We start from the raw sequence: 26452 nt of genomic DNA, 5'->3' as shown, positions 1-26452 counted from the left end.
AACATTATAGGTCAATTGGGTCTTGGATCTGTAGGACCCATCTTGTAAAACCGTTAGATATAGAACAAAAGTTTAAAAATAAAAAATGTTTCTTATAAAAAAATAAACAACTTTTGTTTGAAACATTTTTTTGTAAACATCACAGTTTACCCACGAGGGCGCAAAATAGGTGCAAATTTTATAGTATGTATTATAGGGGAATATCAGATATGAATGTGTGGCTATCTTAGAGTGGATATCTTTCTTTACTTACGTGACGTCAATAAACAAATGGCTGCGTAATCAACACTGTCTATACATGGTATTTCAACAATTAACTCAGTCAATTGTTTGTTTTCACTTGTTTTATACGAAGTTGGACTAAGTCTAAATCAATTCTGACAATTGGGAGGAGGAGTTTCCGTCTACATTCATTTCAACCACATGTCAAAACTTGCCTTGGCGCTTGTACTACCTTAATTCACCGTCCAAAGTGAATAAAATTTATAATGACCGTAAATTTATTGGCCACTAATTTATCTTTCTTTTTTTTTTTTTTGCTTCTTATATTTGGTTGTTTTTTTTTTAATAAATCAATAAAGATTTATGAGATTGATTTTTAATTTCCATAAAAAAACTTACCAATAATTTGTATAAAATTTGGTAATCAATTTCGAAATATTCCATTGCCTATAAAAGTCAATTGTTTTTACGTACGCGTCAAGCCGACTTCAATCGATAATCATATCTTTATTACTTTAATAAAAATTATCTTAAAATATTAATATTATTCTCAACGATAAGATGGTGTAATGGCTAGGGTGCCCGCTACTCATGCGAAAGGTTGTCAGGTCGAAATCCAACCCCCGCCTTAAGATTGTTCATACCTTTCGTTTGGAAAGTTATTTTCTAATTATTGACAAAGAAAAATTTACTAAAGTTATTTTAACTGAATTAAGGTAATACAGATTCCTATAATTATCGATTTCAATTAATAATTGTGGTTCTCGTAAATTCAATGAATTTACCTTCGCTTCGATTTGAGAAATTATTTTATCAATTGATTTATCAAAAAAAAAAAACTCTTGAATTTTTAAACAATCGAATAATTAAGAAGAAACAAATAAACATCTCAGAATGATAATTAGCTTCAATAAATTGACTAGTTTACGAGCTAATTTTGATAAGTTATTGAAACATTAAAAATTATTTAATTTCATAATTTATTCAAATTTATAAAAAAAAAATCATTTAAAAAAAAAATCCCAAATATGTACACAAACCTTAAAAATATGGAATTTACATAAAAATTATAAATTTGAATATTTTTGGAGTCTGGGGGTGGGGGTTATATAGAAAATGAAATTATTTATTAATTTTTTTCCCAAAATTTATATCGATAATTAAATTGAATGTGACAATTTGTGACATTTAGTTAAACAGTAGGTGTTCATATTATTTAGAATTTATTTGTTCCATAGACTTATATGGTTTCATTTCAATACTACTAGACTTACGGGATGTCGAACATATGAATCAACTAAACATAGGCTTATGTTTAAAAACCTTTTTTTGTTAGCTATGTAGTCATTCTATATCAGTGGGTAACAACAACACCGTGTGCTGTGTCCGTCAGGCTATTGTCAGTTTCAAACAATAGATGCTTTGTCGAAAGTATACAAGTTATACCCACGTATTACTAAAAAGTGAAAGGACGTTATTACAACAATATAAAAATAATGCAAAAAGACACATTTCCGGCGTTAAATTAAAATTATAAATAATGAAGATAGATTTCCATGAGTTGGAGTTTTTTATTGGAAATTTCCTCTTTAAGAATCTTTTTTCTAAACATCATTCCAAATCCAACGAGCTAACGTATTTTTACGATCATTATTTCTATATTGCACCAATATAGAAATAGATTGTCGACTAGACTACAAATGATTTTATAAGATTGTGAGTGCAAGTCTAGTAGATTTATAAAATGACTATATACTTCAATGGTATGAATTTGTATGTCGGCGCGGTATGTAAGAAGGGCGAACTGTGTTTGTGGAGGGATGAATTACTATTATTTTTTTCTAAACAAATCATATAGGTATAAGGTTTAGCTGCGTTCCGTTTCATATTTCAGCGGTTGATTTAAAATGAGTTTCATAAAATATTGTTAATATCTGTTTACATTAAACATGATTTCACCCTTCTGCCGTCCCCCTTCCTCCCGCTCCACTTCTCCCCTTTAACTTTTAAAGTGTTAAAGTGAGTATGACAATCAACATAATCAACAAACGATTTAAAAACCAGGATGCTTTAATCGTTTCCGTATTTTCTTAACTTATAATAATATAAAACAGTTTTTTATAAAAAAACATTTTAAATTTAGAAAATAATTTCGGATCGATAAACATCTTTTTTTTTTATTTATAATAATTAGAAGGGAATTTCGAATTTTAGAATAAACTACAAATAACTATTATTTATAAATACATTTTCTTTCGATTAAATACAATAATGGCATAATTTTAAGTCGCCAATTGTTTGTTTTCACTTGTTAAAACAACATTCGCTTAGTTTATGCTGTTCCTGCAATACGATTTTTTTTTGGGTAGTAAATCAGAATAATACGTGTGATAAATTAGAGAACAGTGAAGCATACATTGCGACAAATATAATAAAATATTGGCTGGCTAAAAGGCTGTAGGCAGTTAAAAGTTGTTTAAGTTCATAAATAACATTTTACAAAAATAATAACCAATTTTTTTGTACCCAATAAATTGTTATATGTTTCTGTAAATCATTTATTTAATAAAATAATAATAATAAAAAAATAACAATTTGTTAATTAATTCTCAATTAATAAATCTTGTTTGGTACACAATGCTTCAAAAGTACACAACCGTTGAAACTACACTAGCTTGTTTTAAAACATATTGTTTTGTGGAATGAGAATTATATGGGTGAAAGTCAAATACCCACTGGGCCCAATTCATTTAAATTGATGATACATTTATTGTTTTAAACTTTTTAAGATCCATCTATCATTATTTTTTTTGTACTTCCGTAATAGCATATCAATTTGTTGAAAAAAATTATTATTTTTTTATTTTACTGATTGATAGAAACTTTTTCGATAATTGCAACTTTAAGGTAATTAGTATTCATAAATTATAATCCGTATTTGAACGGTTAGGCGAACAATTTTTGTAATACGCTATGAAATCATTCCAAAACATCGAATCGAAAACGAAAAATTCTCCTTTTCTTTTAAAAATAAAGTAAAAAGAACTCCAAACACAAACTTCTCAAACTCCATAGGTAACATGTATTGGATTATAACTCGAATAATAGTTTCGTTAAATATTCATAGATGTCGTTATATCACACATTGTTCTAGAAAGAGGTAGATTTGGCGACTAATTCCATGGTGTTGGAGACATGTATTGGATGATATCTCTAATAATAGTTTCGTTAAATATTCATAGATGTCGTTATATCACGCATTGTATTAAAAAGAGGGAGATTTAGCGACTAATTTCATGGTATTGAACATATGTATTGGATGATATCTCTGATAATAGTTTCGTTAAATATTCATAGATGTCGTTATCACACACTATACTAAAGGAAAATATATCGACTAACTTCATGGTGTTAGTAAAATTGTGTGGATGTGGGCGACCCAAAAAAGTATAGCTTCAAAAAACGTGTTCAATTATAGAAGTTAGTGTGATGTTTTTCACAAAGTATCCGTATCTAAGACCGATCAAATCAAAATGACTATAATTATATTAAGAAAAAAAATAATAAAACAAAAAAAAAAAATAATCGTAGAAATATTTCTTCTAGTCGAATGTTATCCAATTATTTATGATCACACCTAAAACTTGAAGAGCGACAACTCACAACTTACAACTTACAACTTACAGCCAAAGAAATAAAAAGATCAATAATTCTATAACTGATGCATTGCATTCAGTTCCGTTGATCTATTTATTAAATAATATCCGCCCAAAGTAATATTATGTAATACTTAACGTAACATGTTTCTCTTTATTCGATTTTATTTTTAGTTATATTTTCCATTAAAATATAAACCTATACACTTAGGATTGTCATTTTTCCGGTTAAAGATTAACAAATAATTATGTGGGTGGCTTCTGTTATCTATCGACTGACATAAAATAGACTCACAGTCTACAACTGTACCGCTTAGGAAAAAACGAGATTAATATTAAGAAATAATTTTGTTCATTATGTAATTGGTATATCACATCTGTAATAAAATTGCCTATACCTAAAAAAAGTAAGTTACTGTTGACGTTTATCACTGTTTTAAGCCACGGAATTTTTCACGGGACGAGCTTGTTAAAATATGTAAATCGTTAATTTAAACAATTTAACGATAAAAATTAAAGAGATCGTAGGAAAATATTTCATGGGTTCAAGAGACCAAAATTCTATTTCCAATTAAATGCATTCAATGAGGTTGAGAAATATGACCTTTGTAATGGAGTTCTGTTGCTCATAAGTTTATTTTTCTAAATTTATTAATAATTGATGCATTTGAATAGATAAATCAAATATTGATGATGTAATAAATATGATGTTAACAAAATTTTTTTTTGTTTTGGATTGTTACAGCAATTTTACAAAGGATTCCTGTCAAAGTTGGACAATTACGGATACAAGGAGTAGCTTCGTGTCAATATTTGTGTATCGATGCTTGTGGAATACTTTATGGTTCTGTAAGTATTTTTTTAATTTATTTTTATTCTGTACCCCTTTGAAAAAAATCGAAAAAATCAAAAATTATTTTTTGTTTCTGATTTTGATAAAAATCAGTTTATAGAGTAAATTTGACCCAAAAAATTCAAAAATCGGATTTATTTAACGATTGGGCGAACCGTTTCTGAGAAAAACGATATCTTGGATGCATTTCTGGCATTATTATGAAAAATACGCGTCCAATCGGTAAATGAACCCGATTTTTGTATTTTTTGGGTCAAATTTACCCTATAAACTGAGTTTTATCAAAATCCAAAACAAAATTTTTTTCTCGATTTTTGGCAATTTTTTAAGGGGTACCCCTTTGAAAAAAATCGAAAATATCAAAAATTTTTTTTGTCTCGGATTTTGATAAAACTCAGTTTATAGAGTAAATTTGACCCAAAAAATTCAAAAATCGGATTTATTTAACGATTGGGCGAACCGTTTCTGAGAAAAACGATATCTTGGATGCATTTCTGGCATTATTATGAAAAATACGCGTCCAATCGGTAAATGAACCCGATTTTTGTATTTTTTGGGTCAAATTTACCCTATAAACTGAGTTTTATCAAAATCTGAAACAAAATTTTTTTCTCGATTTTTGGCAATTTTTTTAAGGGGTACCCCTTTGAAAAAAATCGAAAATATCAAAAATTTTTTTTGTCTCGGATTTTGATAAAACTCAGTTTATAGAGTAAATTTGACCCAAAAAATTCAAAAATCGGATTTATTTAACGATTGGGCGAACCGTTTCTGAGAAAAACGATATCTTGGATGCATTTCTGGCATTATTATGAAAAATACGCGTCCAATCGGTAAATGAACCCGATTTTTGTATTTTTTGGGTCAAATTTACCCTATAAACTGAGTTTTATCAAAATCTGAAACAAAATTTTTTTCTCGATTTTTGGCAATTTTTTTAAGGGGTACGTACCCCTTTGAAAAAAATCGAAAATATCAAAAAATTTTTTTGTCTCGGATTTTGATAAAACTCAGTTTATAGAGTAAATTTGACCCAAAAAATTCAAAAATCGGATTTATTTAACGATTGGGCGAGCAGTTTCTGAGAAAAACGATATATCGGATGCATTTCTGACATTATCATGAAAAATATACGTCCAATCGTTAAATAAACCCAATTTTTGTGTTTTATGGATCAAATTTACCTTATAAACGGTTATTCGGAGCGATATCGTCAGATAATCCGAGTTGTTTTGTTTTTATAGTTTTATTTACTTTGAAGTAACTAAAACTTGAAGTCACACTCAAGTCGATTAAAAATTTCCAAATCACAATGACCACACACGAGTAATTAAAGGTGAATCGAATACTGATTAAAATAAGCAATTAAAATAATTTCAAATATATTTTTAAATAAGTAAGTCCTTCAGCTCATAGACCTCTCTGATAGACCACACTATTCTGATTTCTGATAGACGGGAAGTGATTTTTCTTAAAATAAAATTACTTAATTCAATTCAAAACTGATTATGAATTAAGAAAGTTGAATAATCTCTATATATTATAAATGCGAAAGTAAGCATGTTTGTCTGTTTGTTACAGATTTCTGTAAAAGTATTCATTTGACATTACCATAAATTACAGATTTCTGTAAAAATAGTCAATATAAAATATTTCACTTCCATCTTTTCTGATATACTCAATGAATAATTACGACTATTATACATTTAAAAAAATAGAAAACCATACATATATTTTACCTGTGTAAAACAATTCTTACCATTATTTCAATTGTTACAGAAAGGGATTAAGCGAGAGCAATCTTTACTTTTAAACCCAGCGAAGCGGGTGGGTATCACTTTAGTATAAATATAATCTTGTTTAAAAGAATTATTCAAATTAGTAATTACTTTGATTTATTGTTCAAAATGGTGTAAGAACTCAACTCATGAAGTGACGGCTTACACGGTAAGACGGATGGACGGTTAGAGGCCGTCATTACTTCATCAAAAACAGATATTTTGGATCAATGAATATGTAAATCAAATTTCATTAATATTTACATATAAATTGATTCCGAATCTTCATTCATGAACACATTAGTCAAATATAGTCCAGAAGCCAACAACTATCAATGCAAAAGATTCCTTATAGTCCGTGAGCTAGAAGCATTTCAGTAAATTTATCTTTATAAATTAAGCAGGTATGAGTATAAAAAATCGGCTTGACGCGTGCGTACAAACAATTGACTTTTATAGGTAATTGAATATTTCATAAGAATAATTTGAGAGGTGATTGAAGCTTGTGACCTTTTTACAAAGTCGGTATTATATTACATAAAAATAACTTATCAAAATTAGCTCGTAAACTAGTCAATTTATTGAAGCTAATTATCATTCTGAGATGTTTATTTGTTTTTTCTTAATTATTCGATTGTTTAAAAATTCAAAAGTTTTTTTTTTGATAAATCAATTGATAAAATAATTTCTCAAATCGAAGCGAAGGTAAATTCATTGAATTTACGAGAACCACAATTATTAATTGAAATCGATAATTATCGGAATCTGCATTACCTAAATTCAGTTAAAATAAATTAAGTAAATTTTTCTTTGTCAATAACTAGAAAAATAAATATCCCAATGAAAGGTATGAACAATCTAAAGGCAGGGGTTGGATTTCGACCTGACAAACTTCCGCATGAGTAGCGGGCACCCTCGCCACTACACCATCTTATCGTTGAGAATAATATTAATATTTTAAGATAATTTTTATTAAAGTAATAAAGATATGATTATCGATTGAAGTCGGCTTGACGCGTACGTAAAAACAATTGACTTTTATAGGCAATGGAATATTTCGTAAGAATAATTTGAGAGGTGATTGAAGTTTGAGTGATCTTTTTACAGAGTATTATGTTACACAAAAATAATATGCACAGCAAAGAGTTTGAGTTTGTAATTTTTTATATTTAAAAATAAATTTAACGATTGACCAATAAAAGTTTTTTTTCTCTCATTATTGATTATTAAAACCACATTATTACTGACTTAGCAAGTAAGCTAACATTATAAAAAAATTATTTAATTAATTTATGGAATGTGGCGACATGGAATTCTAAGTACATGCTCCACAATTCAATTTACATGCGTTAATTTTTTAATTATGTACAAAGTGATTTATTTACTTTGACTGCAAACTTTAACGTTTAGCAGATAAACTTTTTAGACCATATCTTAGAAAACGCTCCGAATAATGGCTTATATTTTAGGATTTTAGGTGATACCAGAGAAACTACTCGTCCTAACATAAATTGGCCACGATTTTTTTATTACTTGGGTTAAAATTACCTCATGTATTGAGTTTTATCGAAATCGAGATTAAAAATACTTTTTCAAGATAAAATCGAAAAAATCGTGGAAAAAATCCTGTTTCGGAATTTGATAAAACTCAGTTTATAGGGTAATTTTGACCCAAAAAATTCGAAAATCGGGTTTATTTAACGATTGGGTGAATAGTTTCTGAGAAAAACGATACTCCGGATGCATTTTTGGCATTATCATGAAAAATACGCGTCCAATCGTTAAATAAACCCGATTATTAAATTTTTTGGGTCAAATTTACTCTATAAACTGAGTTTTATCAAAATCCGAGACAAAAAAAAATTTTTTATTTTTTCGATTTTTTTCAAAGGGGTACCCCTTAAAAAAATTGCCAAAAATCGAGAAAAAATTTTTTTTTCGGATTTTGATAAAACTCAGTTTATAGGGTAAATTTGACCCAAAAAATACAAAAATCGGGTTCATTTACCGATTGGACGCGTATTTTTCATAATAATGCCAGAAATGCATCCAAGATATCGTTTTTCTCAGAAACTATTCGCCCAATCGTTAAATAAATACGATTTTTGAATTTTTTGGGTCAAATTAACTCTATAAACTGAGTTTTATCAAAATCAGAAAGAAAAAATATTTTTTGATTTTTTCGATTTTTTTCAAAGGGGTACCCCTTAAAAAAATTGCCAAAAATCGAGAAAAAAATTTTGTTTCAGATTTTGATGAAACTCAGTTTATAGACTAAATTTGACCCAAAAAATACAAAAATCGGGTACCGATTGGACGCGTATTGATCGAGATAATGCCAGAAATGCATCCAAGATATCGTTTTCCTCAGAAACTATTCGCCCAATCGTTAAATAAACCCGATTTTTGAATTTTTTGGATCAAATTTACTCTATAAAGTGAGTTTTATCATAATCAGAAACAAATAAATTTTTTTCGAAGTTTTTCCTTTTGAGAATTTGAAAGTTTTTCCTTAAAAAGTGTATAATTACATGTAGTGCACATTTACAGTAGAGTTTTCTTTTATTTTCAGAGAGATTTCAACAATGAAGATTGTGTATTCAATGAAATGATTGAAACGAATCACTACAACACGTACTCCTCAGCGAAATATTCCAACAAGAATCGAACAATGTACCTCGCACTTACCAAAACTGGACAGCCACGAAAAGTGTTGGTGAAATCAACGCATTTAGGTAAAATGGCAGCGTATGCGCGAGTACTCACCAAACCAGTGAAACCGGAACGAGTCGATCAACTAGAAATCGAAATGCTTCGCATTCTACGTACAACGCATCCTCATTCACCAGACCTACTCGAATTAGAGAACAGTACTCAACATCCGTTACGTCATCATGCCTCCCATCAACTATTATGTCCATCGGTGGATCACACGAACGGGGAATCCAACACAGCTAAAAATACGAAATTTCGATGTCGTAAACGAAAAAAACGAAAGAAAAAGCGTCGAAAACCTCTACATTCAAATAATCGTAATCGTAACGGTGAAGATTTTGTGCCAAAACATAGAAAACAATGTAGTAATAAAAATCCTAGTAGTAATATTAGTAATTCAGAAAGTCCAAATCAGAAATCCAAAGAGGGTATCGGTTCGGGAATAAATCGAACAACCACCGATAGCGAAATTAGTAATGATAATAAACATAATAATGATAACATGAATATTAGTAGTTCTAGTAATATTAGCAGTAGCAATAGTTTTAGCAACATTAGTAATATTAGCAGCATTCATAATACCACAACCAATGAAACATCAATCGTAGCCAGTCATCATAGTAATCACAGCCAGCAGGGCAAAGTAGGAGGCTTCAATAAATCACGTAAAGGTGGCACCAACAAAAAACACTTTGTGTTTACATTCGACGGTGAAATTCATACCAATTGTGATCAATACAAGAATGCAAACAAACATCGAAAATGTGAAGAGGCGTTACAACGACAATCAGCCAAAACGTCGAATTTTCACAAAGGGGAGGTGGACGCAACAAAAACAAAAAAACGAAATGTCGTCCACAAAAACGGAAACAAACACGGAATAAACAAAAAAAGCAACGTAATCGCTTGTAAATATACATCATCATCTCAGGCAAACATACCAACGTCTACGGCTTCGGTTCAGCCTTTTTTTGGGGATGGTATGGTCCCATTGTTATCATCCACTACATTGTCACCGTCTACCGTTGTGGACGAGCATGACGATGATCACGATCATGAATGGATCGATGAAACAGTGACGGGATCTGATCTCACAGATCTTACATCCACTGATGACGATGGGTCCGATTTATTTACTGCCACAACACCACAAATATCATTACGTCATCATACATTCATTACATCATCATCAAATCATGCATCAAATCATGTTCAAGTTCCTCAATTAACACCGCAAGCTCCACCTCCCTATAACGACCTCGATGAATTCGACGAATTCGATGATACTAGTTCATTCAACGATTAACCTATATATATATACTATATATATATAGAAATGTATATCAAACATTTAGTAGTCTTATTTATATAATTTTTTTTGTACTTACATTATACTTTTACCTTCCCCCTCCCCCCTAACTGATGTAGGGGGTCACTCTCCAATTGTCTACATACAAGAGAAACACTTTCGAATTGCTACCCATACACGAACACTTTTGTAAGAGAAAAAATTGATGTCGAATTGCTGAAAACCTTCGATCACAGATGCTTCAAAATTTGGAAAAGAATCCTCGATTCGAATCTTACATGCTGGCTAAGCTTCCCTATCCGTAAGGCAAACAAAGCACGTGTCTAGATGCGCAAGGTTACAATGGCTTGCGCGTTGGAAGTTTAGCTAGTTATTGTATAAACTCTAGTTAAAATTTACAATATATGGGCATTGAAGGGGCGGCGGTCAGGTGCTTGTCTAGGGCGCTCTCGACATTCAATTCGCCATTGCTAATGTGGAAGTTGCACAAGGATATTTTTTTGTCTAACGATCACCAATTTCAATGGAAAGCATTCATTTTCACACAAAAAAAAAACTGATTTACTTATCGTAGCAAAAATTACATTCTCGATTTCGGAATTTATAAGAGAGAGGACGAAAAGTGTTCGAGTATGTCTGGCTAATAAAACATTCCTCTTGGATAGGGATAAAAAAAATTTTCGACATTTAAATGACAGAAAACTTACAATCTTCCAGTATTATTCATTTGCTGTCATTTATATGATTAACTACCCCTCATTTAAAAATCAAAAACCTTGAAAAACACCCCCCGAACCCTTGCTAGCTTTATCATTATACTAACAATAGTTTAACTATATAGCATTATGACGTCATAATCTTATAGTTAACATACATTTTACATTGAGACGTTTCATAATATTATATAATCTCATAACTCATTTTGAATACTCATTTTTTTTTTTGCTGCTACTCAAGGTTTTTGATAAGATCGAGGTCACTGACTCAGTGGTACTCATCTGGTGGTAAAAATGGGGTAAAAGTATAATTGTGAGTACTTGATAGACGCTGTTAGCAGCTAAATATTGTTCATATAAAGTAAATTTAAATGTTTTTATAAATATTGATTAACTGTTTATAATTTAAATAAAATAATATTAATAATTATTACTGATGTTAGTACAACCACAGGCAGTTAGACACACATAAACGGACAACGGACGTTCTTACGATTTTCGTTACGGAAGAAAAATGAAAAACATGTTTCACCATTTAAACAAATAGAAACGAAAAACTTACATAGAAACTGGAACTGGATCCTTTTAAGTATTCGGTCTAGAGCGTAACTAACTCCGTCACTTCTCTTGTACGTAAGTGACTAAATTATGTGTAATGTATACAGTATACACAAATAGGTTCGTACTACTCATAAAAGTGATACAAACTTCATATTTTTTATTATGAAACCAAATGTACATTTGTTAAACTTTCGCTACATAAATTTAATCCAAATATAACAGCCGTGATCAAGGGCTTGGATTAATCATTAGATCGATTAGGCAACTGTCTATGTGCTCCGTACTGCTTTAATTATTCCACAGGATTGAAATTAAAAATCACGAAACTAAACACTTAAAATTTAATATAAATTCAATCTGCCTGACGAATCAGTGGTATCGCTTCTGGAATGCCGTTCAAAACATCTAAGTTCGAAACCCAACCCAGTCAAAATATTTTTTATATTATCTATATAAATAAAAATGAATCGCCAAATGTGTTGCTAAGCACAAAAGTCGAGAACGGCTCGACCAATTTGGCTAATTTTCTTGTTCATATTTTCATTAAGGCCCAAGTTCTTTTATCGAGAAAAACGTACAAATTTTCAATATAAATAAAAATCGGGAACGACATGACCATTTCGGCTTATTTCGGCTACAAAGAAGGTTCTTATGGAGAGAAAAAACGTGATAATTTCGAGGAAATTAGTCAAAACAACACTTTTCTTTTCACTCTGAGTATAATCTAATACTTAATGTTAAAAAAATTATCTGTTTCAAGATGGTTCGCGGCTCAGTGGTAACATTACCGGACTGCCACCCGTGAAACCAATGGTCGAACATCAGTCGAGTCAATTTTTTTTTTTTTATTTAAAGGTAATAACTATTGACAGAACAAAATCTGTCGGGGCAGCTAGTTTATAATATTCTTTAAAAAAAATTTAATTTGGATTAAAAGAACCTATAAAATTTGTTGAAAATCGGTGAAAATTAAAAAAAAAGTACGTAACGAATATCTGACTATGAAAATTTTTTAAAATATCTAAACCCAGCGACTGACGTATTAAATCTAACCTCATGAAAAAAGAAAGATCTGAATAAAATGTATCTGTGGCTTCCACTATTTGTAAAAAGTGTCACTCATTCATTGGAAAAATTGCGATATAAAAAAACTAATTTGAAAAAAAAAATAAACCAATAATCACAAATTTGTATGTATCGAGATTATAATTGATTAATAAATAATAATAACTCGAACCAAGCACATTTTTATATTAAAATTTGTAATAGAAAATTAATTTGATTGTATAATAAATAAATAGTTGTTTAATTTAAATAATTAAAATTAAAAAAAAATTTTAATAAATTGTAGTAATAATCTACCGAACTGTGTATTATTAAGTCAACGTCAAGTCAAAAACCAATTTAATAAAAAAAAATATAACAAAAAATTTACAAAAAAAAAAATACCTTCAAAAATACCATTCAAAAATTCAAATCGACTACTCCAATTTCTAGATCAGAGATGGCGACACAATATTTTGGGCATGCCACCGATCACAAAGTTCACTATAAAGTATTTTATTACGAACTAACGCGAGTGATCTTACGAACGCAAATTCGTGTGTTATAAAGCATGTCTATGGCCTCCTTATTAAAAATTTTCTATAAATGAAAACAAACAATTGACTGACTTAATTGTTGAAATACCATGTATAGACAGTGTTGATGATGCAATCGTTTGTTTTTTGACGTCACGTAAGTAAAGAAAGATATCCACTCTTAAATAGCCACATTCATAACTGATATTCCCATATAATTCATACTATAAAATTTTCATCTAATTTGCGCCCTCCTGGCCTAGATCAATATTACCATCAGAGCCGTTTTTAGTTATTCAACACCCATGGACGTTTTTTGGCAACCAGAGTAATTGTTCTCTAAAAAGAAATGACCTAATTTGGTGACTCTCACTAAAAAATCATTAAAAAATCCCGGTAGACAAAAGACAAGCTGAAACTACCTATAAAGTTCGGGTTCCATTAGAATCTCGATTATATTTACGAGTAACGACATATTCATAAAATTAGCTCTTTGTAAGATATCTTTTCCGAATATTTACTCGAAACATTCTGATGATTACTATATTGTAGATCGAAATACGTATTTATAGTAAACTAAATGATCTATAAATTGGAGCAGATTTCGAATTTTAGGGGAAATCAAAGAAAATTGTATACCGAGTAAGAATGGAAGCGCTGAGTAGTTAAATTAAATTTGTAATTATAATAATATATAATTTAACTAGCCTAGACTTATAGGACCTGTCAGGGAAGCAACGCATGGTTCAAGGACTTTTTCCTCGCAGAAACATGCTCATATATGTAATACTCCTATATTACGGTGCCGACAATATATTATTCTCTTTGTCCTCCACGATGCGCATGCTTGTCAACTTGACAGTTTTCTAAAATAACCTTAAAAAGTAGCAGATGCGCAGAACAGGCTTAATCACTTAGAAGATACAGCACGAGAGCTATCTGTCTCACTTCGTCGGAACACCTTCTACTTATAGGAACTGACCCTGATCGGAACTTCCTTCTAAAATTTATAGGGCGGCCATTTTGTAATTCGCCATCTTTTTCTACCTATGGCAGTTTATGAGATACATTCCGCTGGCAGGCAGACGAATGGTTGAACGGACCCTTCAGGTACGGAACCCAAAAACGAAAATACAGAATTAAAGAAAATGTATATTTTACAAACCAAAATTGATTTTTCATGTTTGATAAATCAAATTGAAACCACACACCTGACCCCTCGAAAAACCTCGAGTGAAAATTGAATTTATGAATGGTATTTTCTAAAACATTACCACCCCCCAATCCCTGAACAGAAAATATGAGCATTTTCATTTACACTTTGAGTAGATGATCAAAGTAATCTTTGAATGTGTTTTCATATTTATAAGATTTAAAAATTGGGCCAAATGGGTCATCTAGAATCTGTGACATAACTTTTAGGTGACCCCCACTATACTATACTCTAAATTAAACTTTTTTTTTGTACTTTGTAAAAATAGATCATTAATTTAAAAGCTAAAATTCTAGATCCTTGAATTAGAGATTTATATAAATATAAATATATATATATATATTAATTGTACTGTAGAAAAATTTACAAATTTTGTATCCATAATATAAAAATGTTTCAAACAGTATTTCGAACACTTCTACACAACTGATTATTTTTACTTACACAACAACAAAAAAAACAAGCTTCTAGAAATGTTAGAAGCTTCGTAGAAAAACAATCAACACTTTTTTTAATAAATTTAAAAAAAAAAAAAACCGGCAGTATTTTAAATTTTTGTTACAATAATAATTTTTGATTGTACATTACGTTTTTAATGCGCATGCGTGAACCAAAACCAAAAGAAACCCGAACAATTTTATGGTTATTATCATGAAGGTTATAAGAAGGAGAACGATCGCTATAGAAAATATTGTCCCCGAAATATGGATTAAATAAGTGAGGCGCTGCGATCGCTAAGTTGTATCAATAAAAGCGGGCTGTTGTGCGCTAATTTGAAATGAAATATCAATTTGTACATTATGCAACTAACTTCATCTACTTGTATTCATAAACAGCTAACTTCGCAGATACTACTTCTTGATGACAGCGCGGCTGGTGGCTGAAAAATGAACTATAAATTCTACAAATTTTCAGGGACAGACGCGCTAATGCTTTAACACGTAGCGATCGTTCTCCTTCTTTATAACCTTCATGTAGAGAACTCTAAAAATAATTAAAAGAGCAAGAAATTAATTTGGCATCTCTCTAAAACTCATTCTACTCCAAAAAAACATCAAACAGTCAGAGTGGATACGCCTCAACTCGACTCTTTTATGTTTCAGCTTGTCTTTTATGAACCGGGTTTTCATTTGTCCTCGGAGAAGGATGATTTTAGTGAGAAAAAAAACCTACTAACACTGTTACATAACAGTGACTGGAATCTAATCGCTCGATGCAGTTGAAAACGTAATGTATAAAATTTGATAGAATGCTCAACAATGTTAAATATCAATGTCAATGTGAAATGTAAGTGAAAATTAAAAGTCAGTACCTAAATATTTTATTTTAAATTATTTATTTATACTTTTGTGAATGTTCAAAGTTTTTTTAACGCAATACACAATGATCGTACTGTATACTGTAAAGCTGTATTTATTTAATTACCCAATATCCCAACTTTACCCAACATTCCTACATTAATCTTCAAACTCAAATACTCAAAACCTTATTTGCGTTAGAATCATCAAATAAAGCAATTGGTAGGTAAGCAGAAAGAAAATTATTTATGAGAAAGTGAGTTCAATTATAAATTGAGCAAATTGAAAAATTGAAATGTTCAAAAAATCAATTTTTTTATAACACAGGTAAATTTTATTCGATCTGAGTGGAATTTTTTTTGAAACCCCCTAAATTTGAGTAAAAATTATCATTTTTGTTATTAGTTTTTCGCTACCACTCATTTTTGAGGTTAACATCGAGAGCAGGCCACATGAATCTGGAAACCTATTATAGGTAGGTTAAATTTGATTACAAATTTGAAAAGTATGACCCAAATTTAGTAGGATTACATACTTTGTTGATCAAAATTGGTTATAATTTGGATGTAATAGAGCAAAATTAAAATTTTTGGATTTTGATGACGTCACTATGTATAAAAATGGATTTTTTGATAACACAGACAAATTTTATTCGATATGACTGTAATTTTTTTTGAAATCCACTTAATTTGGGTCAAGCTTTTCATCTCTGATGTTATTTTTACGCTACCACTCATATTTGTGGTCAATATTGGGACCAGGGTCCCATAATCTTGAAACCTATTAAAGGTAGGTTAAATTTGACCAAAAATTTGAAAAGAATGACCCAAATTTAGTAGGATTACATACTTTATTCATCAAAATTGGTTATAATTTGGATGTAATAGAGCAAAATTAAAATTTTTGGATTTTGATGACGTCACTATATCCAAAAAATTGTTTTTTTGTTAGCAGAGGCAAATTTTATCCGATCGGAATAGAATTTTTTTTGAAACCCACTAAATTTAGGTCAAGATTTTCATCTCTGATGTTACTTTTACGCTACCACTCATATTTGTGGTCAATATTGGGACCAGGGTCCCATAATCTTGAAAACTATTAAAGGTAGGTTAAAACTGACCAAAAATTTGAAAAGTATGACCCAAATTTAGTAGGATTACATACCTTGTTTATCAAAATTGGATATAATTTGGATGTGATAGAGCAAAATTAAAATTTTTGGATTTTGATGACGTCAATATGTTCAAAAAAATCCATTTTATTTGTTAACAGAGGCAAATTTTATTCCAAATTTGAAATGGCCAACAGAAATAAACGTAAGAGTTGATTTTATACTAAATCCCAGTCTAAACAATCAAAATGGATCCATTACTATTTTATTTTAATCGAAATATTAGAAATGAATGTGTACTTACCAAAAATATACTCAACCCAAGTTAGGAAAATTTTTCTAACACAATATATAACCAAAATTTCAAACAGTTGTATCTCTGTGAAAAATCATCGAATTTGGACCCACAATTGAAAACTTGTATACTATTTAATTTGAAAATCCATTTCATATAACTGTCACTTATCCTCCTTTTGTTCACAATTTCGTCGATTTTATTATTTTGATGCGAAACGCTCATGTTTTTGAAAACAGCCCACGTTACTTGAGCATTGTGAAGCTTTTTTATCCGTGAAATCAATAATTTTACGAAGTACTTACACCTATTTCTTGAAGGCTGTGGCCTAGTCCATACCCTCGATAAGAGTTCACAACTTTTAAACGGCTGAATTGACTTTCATGTAACTTGCTGTTTTTTAATGTACACATTATGCCCTTTTATTTGATAAAAGACTTGGGTATATTTGAAAATATTTGTTCGTTCATCCCAACTTTCACCCCCTCCCCACATATACGCCTGCGTCGTGGTTACAGTTTTATAATGTACACGTCATGCTCTTTTATTTGATACCCCACTTGGGTATATTTGAAAATATTCGATTGTCCATCTCAACTTCCATCCCCCCTCATATCCTCTTGCGTCGTGGTTACAGTTTTGTAATGTACACGTCATGCTCTTTTATTTGATACCCCACTTGGGTATATTTGAAAATATTCGATCGTTCATCCCAACTTTCACTCCATTCCCCCCATATCTCGCAGGAGTTACAGTTTTGTAATGTACACGTCCTGCTCTTTTATTTGATACTCCACTTGGGTTGAAAATATTGTTCGAAGGAATAAATAGAAGAAAACAAATTTGATTTCATTTCACAATAAACTTTTTTTTATTCTTTTTTGTTTATTTTTGTTGCTTTTTTTTTCGAATTCATTTCGAATTCATTTACACTATAGTAGAGACCATTGAAATCTAAACATGTTTGATGTCAAACTAATCATGTAGTTATCAAATTTTTAATTTTACTAATCGATCAATCAAAAAAAAAATATTTATCAAAAAACATTTTCTTTTTTTTCTTCTAAGCGAAATATACAAACTTTTCCAAAAAAAAAATAATAATACAATTATTAAAATTAAAAAATATACAATTTTAAAAAAATAATTACAATCTTTCGAATAAAAGTCGATTAATTTCTCATTTTGAGTGAAATTTCAAATAAGATGAGCTTTCAAATATTCAACTGTTATTGGTAAAAAGATCTAAGAAAATAGACAGCTTCGACATTTCGAAATCATTTCTAGTTTAGTCTATCATTTTTAGTTGCTGTCGTTACAATTCCCAAACTTTATTATCTAGTTTTCTAAAATCCAGCCGATAAAAAAACTTACAAACACTAGAGACTTCAATTTTAAAGAGTCTCAAATTTTTTGAAATTCCACCTGATATTTAAACAATTTACACAATCTTGCATGAGATTCGAGACTTTTTTCGATCCAACAAAAAAAATAAAAATTCAAAAATGATGGATTACATTTCATTTTTGTTTTTTTAAAGTTATTAAATACTGCCCACAATTACAATAAAGCGGCTCTTTTCAAAATTTAAATGTGAAAATGATCCTTAAAATCCGAAAAAAAATAAAAGGATTAAAATATCACATTTCTTTTTTTGTAAAAAAAAAATATATATATCTATATATAGTTATATAATAATTTGTTTCATATTTTTAATATATAAATTAATTTATCAATTTGTTCACAGAGTGTGTTAGTGTTTTGTTTTTTAAAATTATGTAACAATTATAATCGATTTACATTATTCCAGCAACGGCATCAACACTCATCACTGACAGTCCAGTGATCCAACACAATCAGTGACGGAATTGTTCCCTAAGTCCCCCTCTGGTTTGTCTAATCGTGTTTACAATTCAACGGTAATAAATAACTGACAAACCAGATTCAACTTATTTGTATCGAATGATTGGAGGAATAATGTGAATCGATCTTTATTCGAGATCATAAATAACATACATATCGAATTGAGGAAGAAATGTTCATAAGGAGAGATCATGGAGAGGAAGTGATATTACTTCTTTGTTTCGTAATTAATCGAATCCATTTTTTTGCCCGTAAATTTTGCATTAATGTTGTTATCGGTAAGTCAATCCTCGAAAACAGATGAGTATTTGAATAACCTTAATTGACGTTTCTTGCAATCGGAACATAACTTTGTGTATTTCCCGATTATAAGAAACATATTCGAAAATTTCGAGCAATAATGGAAATTTTTATTTCATTAATTACAATTCTTATTCGACCAATACAAAAATCGTATAAAAACATTCATTTAAAAAAAAACTTCGAAGCAGTGGCACATTTAAAAATCAGTGCTACCCAAAACAATTGTAATTAATAAGTTTTCGTTGCGTAATGGGTTCTTATTTTTAACATTTCGGTTAACAGTCTGACAAAACATCACCCACGGTCCCCGGTTGATCACCCACGGAACCTGGCTGATGTTTTAACGAACTATTTTTAACTTCTTACACACATTGTATTACAAAATAATGGGCGGGGAGTAGAAAGAAATGAACGGTTCTGAAGGAATAAGAAAGGAATAATATCGACAAAAATGTATTGCACAATACGAAATACATTGAAAAAAACGAAAAAAAATTAATAAAGCTTGTTTTCTTTTAAGTTGTACCACTTTGAAGCCATATTAGTTAGGAACAATGGATCAGTTGTTTTTTGGAAAACTATTCCATAAAATAATAAAACAATATGGCGCCTTCTTGTCTTAAGTACTAAACAGTTTAAATACATTTTGTACCAGCGGCGTTATATAATGTAAAATTTAGACTAAAATTTTCCTACACAAATTCTCATCTCTCAATAAAGTCAAAGGGGCATTAATTTATTAACGTCGTGTTAGCCCTTCAGAATGGACACAGGTTCTCTCAAACAATTTTAACCTTTCATTTCATGCTTTACAGTAAAGTGGAGAAAATTTTTTAAATATAACAATCATGAGAGTATTTCTCATCACTTCAGTAAAGTCGGTAAAACAAAAACACGCAATTCAGATAGTTTCGTTATACTTCGGCTATTTCCGAAATTTCAAACCGCCATGGTAAGTAACCTGGTAGTCTAAATCTAAACTGAAACTACTCAAAACAAATCAGCATCCTGTTTTAAATAGTACGAATTATTATCGCCAGTTGGCGGAGCTACATCTCTCAGTTATCTGATAAATGATAAGTTCAAGTATTGCCATCTGTTAAACTAAAATAAATGATTGTGATACGAAAGACGATCGATCTGAAGGGTTAACACACGCGTAATTTTTAACACTGATGTGTTTCTGGGACTGATTTGTACAAAGACGTTAGAAATTATCACTATCATTAATTAGTAAAATTTATCTAAGACGTTCAAAATTCACTAATTTAACTATAATTTTGATAAATTCCCTAAAAAAATCTATTTACGCCACTGATTTATATCTACAATATATTTAAAAATTTACCACAGACTTGCAAAAAAAAAAAATCGTTAAAAATTAATTACAGTAAAATATCTCTAAAAAAAATACAACCTTGAGTAGAGACAATGTGTGTAGAATCCAATATGACCACAAACTTTTGGAAGAAATAAGTTTAACTGTATTCCCCTAATAACTATCACTGGAGGAGAGAGAGGTAAGTACTATGTTTGTCATCTACGGTCCAATATTTTTTTTTATGGCTATCAGCCGTGTTATCATTATTGAGGGGCGCGCGAGCGGAGAACACAAAATTAGTTTGAATCAAATTAGTAAGCAGAAAAAAAATCTTTTTATATTTTTTTTTGGTTTTACGAAATTTAAAAAAAAATTGTTAGTGAGAAAAAAATTAAAACCCTAGAAATCCGTTTTTTTTTTTTTTGTGTTTTTTTGTTTTTTTAAACTAGAATTTATATAACACAGAATTCTAAAAACATTGCGCGGTAGAATTTGAAAATATAGACAGAAATGTGCGTCTATAAATTGAAATTCTTGACACAACAATGTTTATTTCACAATAAAAGGAGAAAATTTTTAAGTAGATTTTTTTTTTTTTTTTTTTCTTAAATATAGCTTTGTAACATTGGAAACAAATTTGAGGGTACGTTACAGCTTGGAAACGAAATCAATTCAATAAAATATATGACAAATACAGGGCGCCCGTGAAAAAGTATGCACAAATTTTCAAGAAAGTATGCCTTGGTCAAATTTTAAGTCGAAAATATCTTTTAATCTTCATAGAAATTTCCGATTTTTTTAAATAAAATCAAAATCGATAATAGCAACATCGCTTCTAACGTCGAATTGGTAAGGTTTTGGCAAATGTTGTGCCTCATTTGGTGGATAGAACATTAAAATCATCTTTTTCCAAGAAAAAACGAAAGTCCGATCGTCAAAAAACAAGTTAGAATACCCATAGGTTGACTTTAAGGCCTTTTTTAAATGAATTCCACCTTATTATTTCTTTATAATCGATTTTGACCAAAATATCATATTTTTAAGAGCCCATCGAAAATTCTTCCACACACCCTGTACGAATACGCCTGATTAATTGTCTTTTAATCCTCAAATTTTTTCAAAATCAAAGAATTCCTGAATATTTCCATATTGATCTCAACCGATTAATTTTACTAAAATTGATTCCCCTTCCACTTTAAAAAGTTAAAAAAAAAAAAGGCGACTCAAATTCGCTTACAATGTTACCTTTTTTGTATAAATAAGAGCTTTTTTTTGTATCATATTTCACAAGTGCTTTTGAAATATAAATATTTAATATATTTTAATAAAATTGAAGCATTTTTTCAATTGTGTGTATACTCTGTGTATACACTTTGTTGTTTTGTTTGTTTGTTTGTTTTTTAATATATAATATTAAACTGTAGGAGTGCTAATTGTAGGACATAGACAAACTAAACACCAGCCGATGCTGATGTGACATGAGTAGATTGTTGTGTGTTTACACGACTGCCTGGTACGAATTCAGCTGCTAGTGGATTTAAAGTGCTTTTATCTACGCTATATGATGTGCTTACTTTGTCCAAAGCGTCGCATAATGACAAAATACTGAAAAAAAATTTTTTTTGGTAATTAATTTTGAGTCATTCATAATTTTGGGAAATATTAATTAAAATACATTTCTAATTAAAAATTGATTTTTATTGAAATGGGATATATTTTCCAGTTTTTAACCCCCGAACTAAAAAAAGGGGGTGTTATTGGATTTTAACGCTAAGATTTCAGCGCCACGAGTAAAAAAAACACGCCAAGTTGATTTATGAAGACTCAAAGGAGGAAAAATAAATTTGTACTAAAGGGCGCCACATCCTCCGAACTAAGACTGATGATGTTCGCATCCCGGCCTATGAGGCTCGATAATTGTATTGTCTATAGGCCCGGACACGGATTTATCCGGTACATCCCAGGGCGCTGCCAGTGCTAAAGCCAATCCTGAATATCAGAACGTACTTCCTGAACATTAACCCAATTTGCATATCAACTTTCATCCCTTTAGCTCGATTTGGAAAGACTGTACAGAAATTCGAAAGACACGCATCCCTAAAAGACACATTCTTGACGCTAACCTAGCCTACCTAGCCTGACATCTATTGGTGTTTATAATAGTTAACGAAATAAAGTGCATTAACGGGACATTCAAATTGGTATTTGTGAAGACATTTTAAACGGTACTTTTATTAATGATAAAATTTGTGTCTTTTTAACTCACAAAATAAAGAGCAAAGCTCGGTCATCCAGGTACTTCGGACTTTATAAGTGTATATTTTTAGGGAAAATATGTATACAAAAAGAAGTGGATACTTACTCATCTTCGTTGTTAGAACTTGATGAATCGTTTTGTCCTTGTGTGGATGGTAAATTTGTACTGTTCAACGATTGATTATGACTTTGCTGTAATTCATCCTCTAACATCGCTTCCATACACTGTTCGATTAGTTCCTCTTCCTCTAACTCAGCCATCACTTGTCGATCGAACTGTTCCTCATTCTCCATCCACATGTATTCAGAGAAATCACCATCTAAGACTGGATGATCATCTGGCTCCGAATAATAGTTACCATTTGTGGTGTGCACCGATTCACTGTATGTTGATATTTCGTCGAATAATTGCATTGTGTTTGTTGGTATTTTCATTATCTTTAGTATTTTGGAAAATTTATTTTATCCAAGTATCCAAAAAGTACACTGATTTTATCTAAAACATATAAATCACAAAATTTGAAAAAAATTAAACAAGAAAACATACGAGAGATAGCAAAGCCGTCCCTAGCATCTAAATCCAGGGAGGTAATCGGAAAAAATAGACCCAAAATTTTATAGACTCGAAGTATTGTTGTAATTACGAAATGGTTAGGTTGAGTTTGTTGACTATAGAGGAGTTTATTGGGTTCTGAAGTTTTTAGCGCTTGCATTTTCGGATGCACGAACAAATTTTTGGTAAAGATGTCCTTAAAATCACTTAATTCGTCCATTTCCGGTTGGCTGTCCGACTGTCTGTGTACACGATAGCTCCAAAACGAAAAAAGATATCAAGCAGAAAATTTTATAGCGTAGTCAAGGCGTAAATGAGCAAAATAGGTCAATTGGGTCTTTGATTTGTAGGATCCATCTTGTAAATCGTTAGAGATGGCACAAAAGTTTAAATGTAAAAAATGTTCCTTATATAAAAAGAAACAACTTTTGTTTGAAACATTTTTTTGTAAACAACACTGTTTACCCATAAAGGCGCAAATTAAAACAAAACTTTGGTATCCATTTTTTCCAAAACTATGAAAGATTGGGAGATGGAAATTTTTGAATACCTTCAGCTAGTGGCCTTGTAAAATATTCTCGCAAAACGTCAAAAATTTCTAGAAAATACTTTCGAAAATTTTCGAGAACCGAATAAATGGCTTCCCAAAGGAGATCATAAATGGGTTGGTTTTTTAAAATTTTCTAATTTATTTTAAAAAATAATGCAAGCAGTGACATTCAACATTTTTTATACAAGATATTTCAACAAATAACTCACTTAATTGTTTGTTTTCACTTGTTATTTTAAATAAATTTTCAGTATGTTTCGAACAAAAGTTGTTTAAATTTTAATAATGAACAAAATGTTTTCACGTTTAAGGTTGTACGGCCACTAAAAGCAATATAAATAAAAATATTTTATTCGAATACCCGTGCATTCAAGGGTATCACTGTAAAATTTTAGAGGCCGAATAACTTTCTTAACATTGAAATTTAACCTTGCTCAAATAAAGATTTTTTGATCTGATAAAAATAATAAAATGAGCTCCAACCACTGGTTATGAACTACCTAGAACATTCTAGTGGTCGAATAACCTACACTGGTTTAAATTGATCGAATATTCTTAACATTCGAATAAAAAAACAATTTAACTAAGTCAATACCTAGACTTGCCAGAAATAGCACTTTTATTGTTTACAAAAAATTTTTTTGATTATTTTGAGAACAAAAGGTTGCTTGGACTGATAAAAACAATCACTATACACACAATCAAAGAAAAAATCAGTTACCTACAATCTGTTCGCATCGAATTAATCTAACAATACCTTCAATTTGTAAATAAAGACGATTGACGTCACTAATATTGTTTACAATCAAAGAAAAAATATTGAAAATTTAATTTTTTTTCCTTCTATTTATATATATTCAGGAAAAACTGAGCACAGATTAAATTTTAATCTTTAACTAATAAAAAAAATGATAAACACACAAAACTCGTATATTTTAAAACAATAAAAAAAAAAAATTTTTGCGTAATAAAAATTTAATTTCAATGAAAAATGGCCTCTAAAACGACAACACACATCCATATAAATACGTATAAACGTATTTCTCAAAAAAATTTACATAAATTGCATAAAATTTTATAATTTCAATGTTATTTTCAATGACAGATCAAGCAAAATAAAAAATAAGCCACCATTTTAAAAAACAAAAAAAAAAATTAAAAAAGTATATTAACCTACAAGGCAACCATTTTGTTATTAAAAAAAAAAAAAGAAAATTGACTAAATTTCACTTACCGTATGTTTGTAACCAAATTTTCTTGTTGTTTTTTTGAGAAAAATGAATAAAGTTGGAAATTTTTTCAAATAAAATCACTTTGAAATCAATTAAACACTGTTTTAATGATAAACGCGTAGAAATTAGTTCGCAGACGGGGCTAAAAGGTTGTGTGTACATGTACAATATATAAATATTACAGAGTACATATTACACCTTGCCAGTACAATTCAATACCCCCATGTCCCCTAGTCCTCTAGTTTGTTTATATTTTAATTCATGATTTTAACACCAGTGGCAGCGTTTATTTTTATTTTTTTTATAAATAATAAATACAAGTCATCATCATTCATGTTTTAAATATAAAGGGTTGGTTTTTCATTCATTTTTCATTGAGCTTTTTTGAAAACATCACCAAATACTTCCATTTTTTATTTAAATTTTTTTTTCAAAGCTTCTTAGATTCTCTTCAGGCAAAATATTGTAGTTTTTGTTTAAAAAAATTGTAAAATATTTTTCTGGATATAATTGGGTACATGGCGAAATATAATTAGATAGAAAGATTGAAGAACTCGTTCGACGGTGCCGATACTCAATCTAAAACCCATTGTGTTATCTTGTTTGAAATAAAAGCCCTTTAACCATTTTTTAAATCTTTTCTTTAAAGCATTTCCACCGCTTATTCCAAATTATATAAAAAACCTTGCCCTGAGATTTTAAAATACCGATTTTCTAGTGCGAGGCACCAGAAACAGATGGTTTATCGTTTTTTCTTCCACGTCACATTTTCTGTAGAAGTTATCAAAATTGGTCTATCATTATTTCAAGAAACTAAATCAGAGGCATAGTTAATTCCTGTGATAATTCCAGTGCTATGCAGACTAGGTTCTTCTTACGATTCCCTAAACTTTCTGCCTTACTGGTATTATCTCGATACCAGTCACAATCATCTCGATATAGTTCTCTAATTAATAAAGTTTCGGGTCAAAATTTGTCTATTGATTTTGGGATATCTGAAGAGGTGTAACCAAAATTCCGCCAGAGAAGAAAGAAAGTTTTAACGTCTCCTTTAAGTTTTGAGGACA

The 26452-nt window shown here is 30.0% G+C and overlaps 2 protein-coding genes across 2 annotated transcripts in view; one reads left to right on the top strand and one right to left on the bottom strand.

The window, feature by feature from the left end:
- Positions 1-10738, top strand: part of LOC123302612 — a 143843-nt gene extending 133105 nt beyond the window's left edge. The window contains exons 2-3 of the mRNA XM_044885629.1: positions 4624-4727; positions 9082-10738. Of these exons, the coding sequence (XP_044741564.1) occupies positions 4624-4727; positions 9082-10530 (1553 nt within the window). The 3' untranslated portion in view covers positions 10531-10738. The remainder of the gene's footprint in view (positions 1-4623; positions 4728-9081) is intronic.
- Positions 10739-22174: 11436 nt separating this feature from the next.
- Positions 22175-25556, bottom strand: LOC123302671 (polyadenylate-binding protein-interacting protein 2). Its single transcript, XM_044885713.1, has 3 exons — positions 25388-25556; positions 23157-23546; positions 22175-22399 (listed from the first exon to the last, which is right to left on the bottom strand). Exons 2-3 carry the CDS (start codon positions 23483-23485, stop codon positions 22246-22248), a joined length of 483 nt encoding a protein of 160 aa, XP_044741648.1. The 5' UTR covers positions 23486-23546; positions 25388-25556; the 3' UTR covers positions 22175-22245.
- Positions 25557-26452: the final 896 nt, after the last annotated feature.

This window comes from Chrysoperla carnea, chromosome X (assembly GCF_905475395.1).
Source record: "Chrysoperla carnea chromosome X, inChrCarn1.1, whole genome shotgun sequence".
Classification (NCBI taxonomy): domain Eukaryota; kingdom Metazoa; phylum Arthropoda; class Insecta; order Neuroptera; family Chrysopidae; genus Chrysoperla; species Chrysoperla carnea.
This window is presented reverse-complemented; position numbering and strand designations above follow the sequence as displayed.